This window comes from Rhinoraja longicauda, chromosome 8 (genome assembly GCF_053455715.1).
Source record: "Rhinoraja longicauda isolate Sanriku21f chromosome 8, sRhiLon1.1, whole genome shotgun sequence".
NCBI lineage: Eukaryota > Metazoa > Chordata > Chondrichthyes > Rajiformes > Arhynchobatidae > Rhinoraja > Rhinoraja longicauda.
The window spans coordinates 51,969,241-51,981,378 of record NC_135960.1 but is presented as its reverse complement, the minus strand read 5'-3'; the positions used below and the strand labels follow the sequence as shown (position 1 = coordinate 51,981,378).

The window sequence follows — 12,138 nt, the reverse complement described above, 5'->3', positions numbered from 1 at the left end:
AGGGAGAGAAATTGGCTTTCATAATTTTAACTTTTAATTCAATTACTGAAGTACAATGATCAATTCCAATAATAATGTCATCACCTTTGACTGATTCCATGCATTTTAGCATCTATTTTGAACATCTGATCAAATATCCAAATTTTTCATGATACTTAGTACTTCAGAAGTAACATCTAAATTAGTAAATAATGAGCCTTGTTTTATTTAACAAAAATCCAAGTGGAAACCTGTATAAGACTGCAAAAGGAATCAGCCATTGAAAGAAAAATAACTGCAAATAACTCAAAATTAAGTAAGTAAGGATATTTAAAGGTCAGCTAAAAAGATATGGGTTAATATATCCAGTGGTCACTCTTCCACAGAGCTACATGTTAATTAATAGCCCTGAGTTTTACTGTTTTTATGATGGATCATTATTCTGTCTTTATAATCCGAGGTAAGTAGCAATGGTGACTGTCCGTGCAGATTTACATTCAACTATTGGATCCTCTGCTCATAAATTATTGGGATAGAAAATGTGACATGGATGATAGAGGGACTGAAATGTTGCAGATAATATTAATCTGGGGCTGAATATGGCAGTGAACAACGGTCCCATGTTGACTGAAAGCTTAAACTGGATCAAGATAACTGCCCATGAACAACCATCTTTCTTTGAGCCACGTATGACTTCATCCACTGAACAGTTTTTCTCAAAAATTCAGTGTTTCTGGTTTTACTAGCTCTTCTTAGTAGGTTGCCAGCTGACTTCAAGGACAAACATTCTCAACTCACCTATAATTCAGCTCACGTCCAAGTTTGAACTAAGGCTGAAAACACATTTGGGAATAAGTAATCCTGGTAAAATCTAAATTATGCATTGGTGTACTAGGTTAATGGTAAAAGCTTCTTAGACTCAGAGAGTCATAGAGTAATACAGCGTGGAAACAGGCCGTTCTGCCCGCTTGACCAACATGCCCCATCTACATTAGTTCTATCTATCTGCATTTGTCCCATACCTCTTTAAACTTATCCTATTCATGTACATGTCCAAATGTTTTTTAAACACGTGATAGTACCTGCCTCAACTACCTCCTCTGGCAGATCGTTCCATAAAGCTACCGCCCTATTTGTAAAAAAAGTTGCTCTTCGGGTTCCTATTAAGTTTTCCCCCTTCATCTTAAACCTATGTCTTCCGGTTCTTGATTCCCCTACTCTTAAGTAAAAGACTCTCTAAGATCACCCCTCATCCTCCTGTGTGTCAAGGAATAAAGTCCTAGCCTGCTCAACCTCTCCCTCTAGCTCAGGCATTCGAATCCTGGCAACATCCTCGTAAATCTTCTCTGCATCCTATCCAGTTTAACAACATCTTTCCTATAACAGGGTGACCAAAACTGAACACAATACTCTAAATGTGGCCTTACCAATCTTTTGTACAACTGTAACATGACCTCCCAACTTCTTCACTCAATACTCTGATTGATGAATGTGCTGAAAGCCTGCTTGACCACCCTATCTACCCGCAAAGCCATTTTCAAGGAGCTAAGAGCCTGTACTCCTCGATCCCTCCGCTCTACAACACTCCCCAGAACCCTGCCATTCACTGTGTAGGTCCTGCCCTGGTGAAACTTCCCAAAACGCCGCAATACCTCGCGTTTCTCTGAATTAAATTTCATTAACCATTTCTCAGCCGACCCGCCCAATCGATCAAGATTCTGCTGCAATTTTTGACAACCATCCTTGCTATCTACAATACCACCTACTTTAGTGTCATCTGCAAACTTACTAATCATGCCTTGTATGTCCTCATCCAAATCATTGATATAGATGAAAAACAGCAATGGGCCTAACGCCAAACCCTGAGGCACAGCACTTGTCACTGGCCTCCACTCCGATAAACAAATTCCACCATCACCCTCTGCTTCCTGCCACAAAGCCAATTTTCTACAGTCAGCTGGCTCTCATTGGATCCCATGAGATCTAACCTTCCAGAGCAGCCTACCACACAGAACCTTGTCAAATGCCTTGCTGAAATCCTTGCATACAATGTTTACAACTCTAGTCTCGTCAACCTTTTTGGTCCCATCTTCAAAAACATCAATCAGATTTGTGATAGTACTATTAAAAAATGTGCTTTCATTTGGTTGATATTTAGCAGGCCAAAATGGGAGCAATAAACATGTTGTGTTAGTGGTGTTTTTTTGTGTTCCTTCAATGGAAAGCCACATGCTTAATTTTGGAACACAGCTCGCACTACAGCCCAAAACATTTTGGGGCTATTTTTTCATGGAGCATATTGCAAGACCCAATGCAAGAATCAGTTGGTGGGATTTGGCACTTCCAGTTCCAGATCAGTTTCATACTTTTCACACTCAAGTATTGGGCTCCACATTTGTGAATGAAGATGTTTAGGAAATCACCATCTCCCGACAGTTTCTTAATGTTCTCACCGCTGACAATCAATGAGACAGGACTGTAGAGCTTTTACCTAATTATTACAGTACAGAAGGAGACAGTTCGGCCCATCAGTCCTTGGTCAGCTTCCAGTATGGCAATTATGTAGCTTCCATTCCTTACTCTCTCATTTCCCCTTTAGATTCTTGTGCCACTGACCTAAACTAAACGCTAATTTATAGACAATAATGATCCTAGCACACAACTCCTGGATTCGAGAAGAAACTGAAGTACCCAGTAGAAACCCACATGGCCTCAGAATTTCAAACTCCATCAGATAGCAGAGCCCAAGAGCCACACAGCGCGGAAAAAGGCCACTGGCAGTCTTCACCAGTGGCAATGCACATGTCAAGCACTTAAACCAGTAAAAACATCTATTAAAAAGCATGAAAAATAATTTAAAGATAATTTAAAAAGAATATACTATACCTCATTTTTTTCCACAACTAGCCAGGCCACCTGTAGGCCTTCGAGGCCTTTAAAAGGAATCTCACGTGTTAGCATTTCCCAAAGAACCTGAAAAAAAGTGAGCCTCTTAACGTGTGTGTAAACTTAACAATACATTTTCTATTTATACAAACACCTAGTAATGCCATCTTCGGTGTGGTTACCAATTTACCAGTGTGATCCTTGCAGAAAGAGCTTTTCATTTCAAGTATGAAAATAAAACAGGTGAAACACGTTTTGATATGAATATAGATATTGCAAAGAGCTTTCTTTAAGGTATATCTATTTCATAAAATCACCTAGAAGTTAATCAAGTTATGATCTCCAGAAGACTGATCTCAACACAATTTACCATACTTATGATATACTGTCTGGCAATTTGCATCCATCCGCTCAAAAGTAAAATTCGAAAGGATATTGGATAAATACTCGAGGAGATACTTAAAAACTGCATCGTTGTAAGAAATAGTGTAGTAGGACTAACCAAATAGCTCCTCAAAAGATTCAAAGCAATGTAGAATGACAGCCTCCCTGTGCTGTGTTGTTCTTTATTTTGGATACTCTTGGATTCTGCGGTGTTAGAATATGTGCGCAAAATTAGTTTGCGGGTGAAAGTTCCTGATTTGCATTGAACTGTGAAGTTGTGGAATTCAATCCCAGGACTAGAGGATAACTTGAAAATTAAAGTTCAACAAAGTAAATTTATTTGTTGCATTCATTAAGTTGAAGACAAACAAATTATAGATTTAAAGAGGCAAAATTACAGAAATACCATCCAGAATAAAAGCAAAAGCGAATGAATATATATATAGGCAGAACTAATTTGAGCCAAAAAATTAAAAATTCTGAATACATTTTTTGTAACTACCAATTATACCATGAGGTTTCTTTGTGTTAAAATAGCCTGTTCAAGGTTTACTCACAATTTAAGTAAAATTCACATTTGTCCTAACCCTTCAATCACATATCCGATTGCAATCTGAATGTTGACAGTTATTAATGCAACCCATGGACGACACAATGCACAGCTAGTAGGGTGGCAGCCCCACAGTTCGAGACCCAGGTTCAAACCTGACCTTAGTAACCTCTGCGTGTAGTTACACGCTCTTCCTAGGACCACATGGGTTTCCTCCCAAATCACAAATAGAATAGAATATCCTTTATTGTCATCCAAAAAAGCAAGTCTTTTGGACGAAATTCAGTTACCCAGTCCAACAGTAAGAGCAATAAAAATAAGCAATAACACACACAATCACAAACCAACACAAAACAAAAAAAGAAGAAACATCCATCACAGTGAGTCTCCTCCAGTCACCTCCTCACTGTGATGGAAGGCCAGAATGTCTTTTCTCTTCCCCTGCCGTCTTCTCCCGCCGTCAGGCTGTTAAAGTTGCCACGTTCCAGGCCGCGCCAGACGATGAAAGGTCCGCACCGGACCGACCCAAGTCCCGCGATTCAGCGGGTGAAGGCGCTGCCGCTGCACGCCGGGGTGGTCGGGGCTCCCGACATTGAAGCCCCCGCCGGGCAGAGAAAAATCCCGCGGCCTAGTTCAGGCCGCGCCGGACGGTGAAAGGTCTGCAGCGGGCCGACCCAAGCCCCGCGATCCGGGGCAGGCGAAGACGCTGCCGCTGCCGGAGCTCCCGATGTCGACCCCCACCCAGGGGTCTGCGAGCTTGTGATATCCACGCGGCCTGCGGCCGAAGAAGCCTCCGGAGCCTCCGAAGGCGAGTCGCAGCCGCTCTCGCAGCACCACCATAGCCTCCGAAGGCAGCCAGCTCCGCAGATGGTGAGTACAGTCCGCGGGCTCTGCGAACCAGAGCCCAGGTGGTCCCAGCTGGAGGCCATCAGCTTCAAGTGTTTGGCCGATGGTAGGCCGCAGCGGGAACGGAGACACCACCCAGAAAAAAGGTCGGGTCACTGTTCAGAAGGGACAATTTTACAGTTCCCCCACACATTGTACACAACCACAAAAAAACACTACATCACATCTAAACACTACAATTAAGACAAAAAACACAAAAGACAAACGGACTACCAGTAAGGCGCAGCTGCTGGGCAGCGCCGCCATCCTCCAAATAGGTGGAGATTGAGAGGTTTCTTAACTACGATAAATTGCTCCAGTAGTAGAATCAACGGGGGTAGTCAATGGGAGTGTGGGGAAAATAAAATGGGATAAACTTAGTGTTAGTGTAAATGGGTAGTTTATAAACATAGCACAAAAAGTAAGGAAATTTGTGTTTGGTAGAATATTTCTTTGTTGTAACAATGCTTCTTGGCAATAAATCTTATACCGTTGGAAAGCCTGTTTATTTCCCTTTTAAATGGTGCCACATTTGTAAGGAACATGCATTTGTGGGATGAGCAGCAGAGCTGAGTATGTGGGTTGCGCCCATGAAAAATCTGCCAAATCTTCTCTGCCAATGCCAAACAGCTTATTCTGCCATTGACTCTTGTTCGGTGTTGTTTGGTGGATTGGATGATTGAAGTCTGAAGAAACAAGACATATTGGCAATTTAACAATTTATTCATTTAATAAACAGGAGCCTCAGTAGCGTGTGGAAGAACCATACACAGCCACAACAGCCTGGCACCTCCTCCTCATGCTGGTCACCAGCCTGGTCACACACTGTTGTGGGATGGTATCCCATTCTTCAACCAGCATTTGTCGCAAGTCAGCCAACGTGGTTGTGTTGGTCACTCTGGCACGAACAGCACGCCCAAGCTGATCCCACAAGTGTTCAATGGGGTTGAGGTCAGGACTGCTGGCAGGCCATTCCATCCTCTCCACTCCCAAATTCTGGAGGTAGACTCTGAGAAACCCTCCTCTGTGGGGGCGAGCATTGTCATCTTGGAGGATAGAGTTCGGTCCCAGACTGTGGAAATATGGGATTGCCACTGGTTGCAGAATCTCATCTCGATATCTCTCTGCATTGAGATTGTCTCCAATGATGACAAGCCTCGTTTTTCCAGTGAGGGAGATGCCGCCCCACACCATCACACAGCCTCCACCAAAAGATGTTACTCTATCGGTGCAGCAATCAGCATAGCGTTCTCCACGTCTTCTCCACACTTTGACCCTATGATCCAACTGCCGTAGGCAGAATCTGGACTCATCGCTGAACATAACGTTCCTCCACATGTTCAGGTTCCAGTGCACGTGTTGCCGACACCAGCGCAAACGGGCCTGACGGTGAAAGGCAGTCATGGCAGGCCTCCTGGCAGCCCTATGAGACCGGAGATCGGCTGCGTGCAGTCTGTTCCGAATTGTCTGGGCAGAGAGCCGTCGGCCATATCGTCCTGCAAACCTTGACTGCAAATCTGTAGAAGACAGCCTACGGTTCCTAAGTGCTGACAGGGTGAGGAAACGGTCTTCTTCGGGTGTCGTCTTCTTGGGAACCCCACTTCGCAGCCTGTCTCTGACATCCCCCGTTATATGGAACTTGGCCTTCACTTTGGAGATGGTACTAGGGCTCACTCCAAATAATGCCGCAACTTGGTTTTGCGGAACACCAGCTTGAAGTTGCCCTATCGCACGGGCCCTATCCAGATCAGTCAAACGTGGCATGCCGATTCTTGGAGCAGACACCTACTGACTACTGTAGCAGGGCCCATGCTCACAGATGCTGCCAATTAGGTGCCAATCAGGCACCTGATTGTCAGCACCTGGGGGTACCAGAAACTCAAAACAAGAGTCAATAGTAACAGCAGAATAAGCTGTTTGGCATTGGCAGAGAAGATTTGGCACATTTTTCATGGGCGCAACCCATATACTCAGCTCTGCTGCTCATCCCACAAATGCATGTTCCTTACAAATGTGGCACCATTTAAAAGGGAAATAAACAGGCTCTCCAACGGTATAAGATTTATTGCCAAGAAGCATTGTTACAACAAAGAAATAATCTACCAAACACAAATTTCCTTACTTTTTGTGCTATGTTTAGTTGGCATGGAATTAACAGCAGAAGGGTCTGTTTCTATGCTGCATCTCTCTATAGCACTATCATTAGTACCAGAGAAGGTAGATTTAGGCTGATGGTAAAATATCCAGAATAGATCCAATCAAACGTTTTTTGATTTGTCAGAAAGTCAGTTTCAGTTTTCTAAACACTTGTTTCTTATAAGTTTTGGACTGTACCCCATCGGATTTGTTAATGTTGATAAACCCCTTGCCCCCAATTTTCATAAACTGTGCTAAGTTATCATACTTAAACATATTAAACAGTATAATTTTAAGTGAACTTTTATAAAAAATGAGGTTTCATGTCGCTACTAAATTCCACTGGCTCCAACCAGATAATAGATGATGCTTAAAATTGAAGCTAACAAAGTTTTGAGCTCAATCTGTGACAAAATTTCCAAGTTAGAACCTAAATCTTGAGGCCAAAAGGTTTAGGGTTTTAGCTATTGGTTTTGTGCCTAATTTAGCTCAATTTCTAAATGTGAAAACTGCACATTCAGGATTCTTGCAGCGTTAAAGCATATTTGAAAGCATGTATTTGCAGAGCGAAACCTAGATGTGATGAGTACATTTTGAAAGTTTTGCTTGTCAGAGACTAAAAATATTGACAGTGTGGCGGATCAGGCCACTCCTTGGGTCAGCCCCCTCGTTACGTGACGGACAGGCGTAAGGGGTTAAAAGCCAGACCAGGGGGAGGCGTGGCTCATCCCTAGGGGAACTACGCTGTGGGCTGGAGCTCGCAGCCTAATAAAAGAATCTTACTAAAAACTGCCTGGCGTCTTGCCTTTTCTCTGGCCTCCGCCAGGCCACTACATTGGTGACCTCGACGGACATCACACGTAGTGATGTCGAACGTTGATGTGCAACCCGGTCCTGCCGACCTCGATGCCGTCTCCCTCAAACTCCCGACCCTGTGGACCGAAGAGCCTGAGGTCTGGTTTCAGCAGGCAGAGGCACAGTTTGCTGTGCGAGGGGTAACCGTCGACTTGACGAAGTACTTTTATGTCGTCGGCGCCCTGGACCAGGCGACAGCAAGGCGAGTAAAGCCTTACCTTAATGACCCCCCCGCGGATGACAAATATAAGGGCCTTAAAGAACTCCTTATCAGGAGGTTCGGCCTCAGCGACGCCGAGAGGGCAACTCGAGTTATGAGCCAGGGGGGGCTCGGGGACCGACGGCCGTCGGCCCTTCTGGAGGACATGCTCGCCCTTAAGGGCAACCGCCCGCCCTGTTTCTTATTCAAGCAGGCCTACCTGCGGCAGCTCCCCGTCGACCTCCGTTCTCAGCTCGCTGAGGACCCCTTCACCGACACGCAGCGGCTGGGCAAGCGCGCTGATCAAATATGGATGTCCCGTCGGGAGAACCTGGAAGCCCTAGCCGTCTTTTCCGCGGCGTCGGAAGGCCAACAGCAAGCTGGGGCCGCCGTCGACCCCGTTTCAGGGCGACCCCCGCGGCGAAATCCGGCCGCCATCGGGCACCCCGCCACCAGAGGTCGCTGGTGGTCGGCCCAAGCAGCACCACCTCCGATATCGCTGGAGACCACCGGAGGTCGCTGGTGGGCATCCCAGTCTGCACCACCACCGTACACCAGCAAAGGGGGCTGGTGTTATTATCACCGTCGTTGGGGACCGAACGCCAAGCAATGTCGCCTACCCTGTGCCTTTCCGGGAAACGCAAGGGCCGGCCGTCAGTGATCCCTTCGGCGGCCGGCCAGATCCATCGCGTGTTCGCTCGGGATCGCCGCACCGGGGGTCGGTTCCTCGTCGACACTGGAGCAGAGGTGAGCGTCCTACCTCCTTCCACCGCCGATATCCATACGGGCAAACGCGGCCCCCTCCTCACTGCGGCGAACGGTAGCCCCATCAACACTTACGGGGTCTGCCAGCTCGCCCTTAACTTCGGCGACAGCTGGTTCACGTGGCGGTTCATCATTGCCGATGTTTCCCAGCCGCTGCTGGGCGCCGACTTCCTGCGGGCGCATTCCATGCTCGTGGATGTCAGGCGGCAGCGCCTGGTGCACTCCAGCACGCTGAGGCCGGTCTCCCCCAACGTCGGACACCTGTCATCCGTGGATGCGACGTACGCGCGCATCCTGGCGGACTTCCCGGACATTGTGGAAACCCACTTCTCCTCCTCCGCTCCCAAGCACGGGGTGCAACATCACATCCCCACCACCGGGCCACCCGTGCACGCCCGAGCGCGGCGTCTCGCTCCAGACAAGCTCCGTCTAGCTCGAGAGGAGTTTCGTCAGATGGAGTCAATGGGCATCGTGCGCCCCTCCGATAGCCCGTGGGCGTCACCACTCCACTTGGTCCCCAAGGCGGACGGGGGTTGGCGACCGTGCGGGGACTATCGGCGCTTAAATGACGCGACCGTTCCCGACAGGTACCCGGTTCCGCACATCCAGGACTTTAATGCCCACCTGGCCGGAGCATCCGTGTTCTCCAAGGTGGACCTTGTGCGCGGATATAATCAAATCCCGGTCCACCCCGATGACATCCCCAAGACTGCCATCATCACCCCGTTCGGCCTATTCGAGTTCCTACGGATGCCGTTCGGGTTGAAGAACGCCGAGTTGGTGTACGGGGCCCCCTTGACGGTTCCCGGGGAGTTCATCCCACCAGCGCAGGGTCGAGTGGAGCAGCCTTCTGACGCCCTGCAACGTCTTCGGCAGACGGTGGGCAGGCTGGCACCTGTGCCCACGTCACGTCATGGGACCTTCCAGCCACACGTCCCTGCCACTCTGGAGGACTGCCAGTTTGTGTTCCTGTGCAGGGACGCACACCGATCACTTCTCCAGCGGCCGTACGAGGGCCCCTTCCGGGTCCTGCAACACGGCTCGGCCACATTCGTTCTGGACATGGGGGGTCGCAGAGAGACTGTTTCGGTCGCACGGCTGAAGCCGGCACACGTGGACATTGATCGGCCGGTGCCGGTTGCGCAGCCCCGCCCGGTCGCCCCCCGTCCAGGCTACCCCCTCCAGTGTCTGCTACGACCCCTCCACCTGTCGGTCAGTCGCCGGTCCCTGCGCCGGTCATGGTGCGCACCCGGGCTGGTCGCCTCGTGCGCCCTCCTGTCCGTTTTGTACCTCCGGTTCTTGGGGGGGTCCTGTGGCGGATCAGGCCACTCCTTGGGTCAGCCCCCTCGTTACGTGATGGACAGGCGTAAGGGGTTAAAAGCCAGACCAGGGGGAGGCGTGGCTCATCCCTAGGGGAACTACGCTGTGGGCTGGAGCTCGCAGCCTAATAAAAGAATCTTACTAAAAACTGCCTGGCGTCTTGCCTTTTCTCTGGCCTCCGCCAGGCCACTACAACAGGGATTTAAAAAAATTATATAAAAGTTAATATATCAATTGAAATATTATTTTTGCCACAGAATATCAAGAATAAAAGAAATATTTTTAATTATAAATCACTTTGATAAGAAAATTGCAGGTAAATAACATATGTGGTATGTTGAGTGCTGCACCTACCACACCATAGGAGTATGTATCACAGGTTTCAGCCACAGGTAAGCTCTGTATAACTTCTGGTGCCATCCATGGGAAGGTCCCCACCAGGCTCATGTGTGTCGTATGGGAGTGAAACCTTGATGCACCAAAATCACATATCTATGAGAAAATAAACAGGCAACCGATAATCATTTTCTTTTCAACTTGCTAAGTTTTGAAACAACCTCAGGTAAAACTTTGACTGCTCACCTTTAAAACTTTGTCTGCAGCAACCACCACTAGGTACACCATTAAAAAACAAAAGATTAGATATTAGTTCAAATAAGCAGCTTCTACATTCAATGCACGTGATATCAAAGCATAATAAACAATCTGCAATATATCAGTCACTGATCTGGGGAACAGAAGATTTTTCAAAATATTACTCTAAAAATATCAAAATAGTCCCATTGACAATTTGCCCCCCAAATATTCAATAGGAATTAGTAGAGCAAATATGCCAGGAGATTGGGGGAGAATTTGTCAAATGTGTTCAGGAAAGTTTCCTCAGTAAATATGTAGTGGGCTCGACATAGGAGAGGGCAACGTTTGATCTAGTCTTAGGAAATTGGGACAGGCAAGAGGGTTAAGTGTTTAAATTTCGGGCACCATATTTGAGGAAAGATGTGCTGGCCCTGGTCCAGAGGAAGTTTATAAGAATGATCCCAGGCATGAGTGAGTTAACTTATGTCGGGCATTTGACGGCACTGGGCCTGTACTCATTGGAGTTTAGAAGAATGAGGGTGGACCTCTTTTAAAAGTACCGAACATAGGTTTAAGGTGAGGGGAAAAAGATTTAATCGGAACATGAGGGACAACTTATTTTTTTCACATGGGATGGTAGGAATATGGAACAAGCTGCCAGAGGAGGTAATTGAGGCAGGTACTATCACAATGTTTTAAAAACATTTGCTCAGGTACATGGATAGGATAGGTTTAGAAGGATACGGGCCAAACGCAGGCAGGTAGGACAAGTGCAGATGGGGCATGTTGGTCGGTGTGGACAAGTTGGATAGAAGGGGCTGTTTGATGTTGTATTATTCTATGACTCTACGAAAGGAATAAAGTACAGCCTTGCAGCAATTTGCAGTTAGAAAATGTAATAACGCATGATTTTCTAAAAGTGAATTTCCTATTTTGCTCATCTATGCATTAATCTGCTCTAAACAAGCTTATGTCATGCACAAGAGAGTGCACTGAACACAGTGCAACTGTGACTACAGTATAGTATTGGGAATAGTTTTCAGCTTTTGCACAACAACTGAAAAGGATTTTTTAAGGTAGGAGGCAGTTCGTTCACCAGGCATGTCCTTGTTTATTTGTGAAAAATTGCTAAATCTGATGGTAGCACGATGTTAAATTAGCAGCAACAGCTTCTGTTATGTCACCCATGTTGTTTCAGCTGCTTTGCATTGGTGGACTTCCCATACAGTCCAGTGGGCAGTATGATCCTCTGCAAACCTCCAACTCTCAGGCAGAAAAATCTGCCCGTACTCCTGCATTACAGCACCCTCACTGAAATCAATAGGGAGATATGACTGTCAGGAACATAGTAACTATGTAGTATCTGCAGTTCCTTGTATCCACATAGTCATTAATCTTTTTTTTAAAGAGCAATACAGCACAGAAAGAGGCTGATCAGCTCAACTACTTCATACCAATCAAGATGCCCCATCTAAGTTTGTCCCATTTGCCCGCACGCAGCCCATATCACTCTAAACCTTTCCTATCCATGAACCTGTCCACGCAGCCCATATCACTCTAAACCTTTCCTATACATGAAGTGTCTTTTAAATGTTGTTTTAAC

At 46.7% G+C, this 12,138-nt stretch overlaps 1 protein-coding gene across 6 annotated transcripts in view; it reads right to left on the bottom strand.

Annotated features, from left to right (window-relative positions):
* The window catches only part of LOC144595968 (mitogen-activated protein kinase kinase kinase 20-like), a 109,153-nt gene that overhangs the window by 67,949 nt on the left and 29,066 nt on the right, over window positions 1–12,138 (bottom strand). For all 6 annotated transcript variants that reach the window (XM_078403961.1, XM_078403963.1, XM_078403964.1 and 3 more), the window contains exons 6-8: window positions 10,542–10,570; window positions 10,314–10,451; window positions 2,866–2,952 (exon numbers count right to left, since the gene is read on the bottom strand). In XM_078403961.1, coding sequence (XP_078260087.1) covers window positions 2,866–2,952; window positions 10,314–10,451; window positions 10,542–10,570 — 254 coding nt within the window. The remainder of the gene's footprint in view (window positions 1–2,865; window positions 2,953–10,313; window positions 10,452–10,541; window positions 10,571–12,138) is intronic.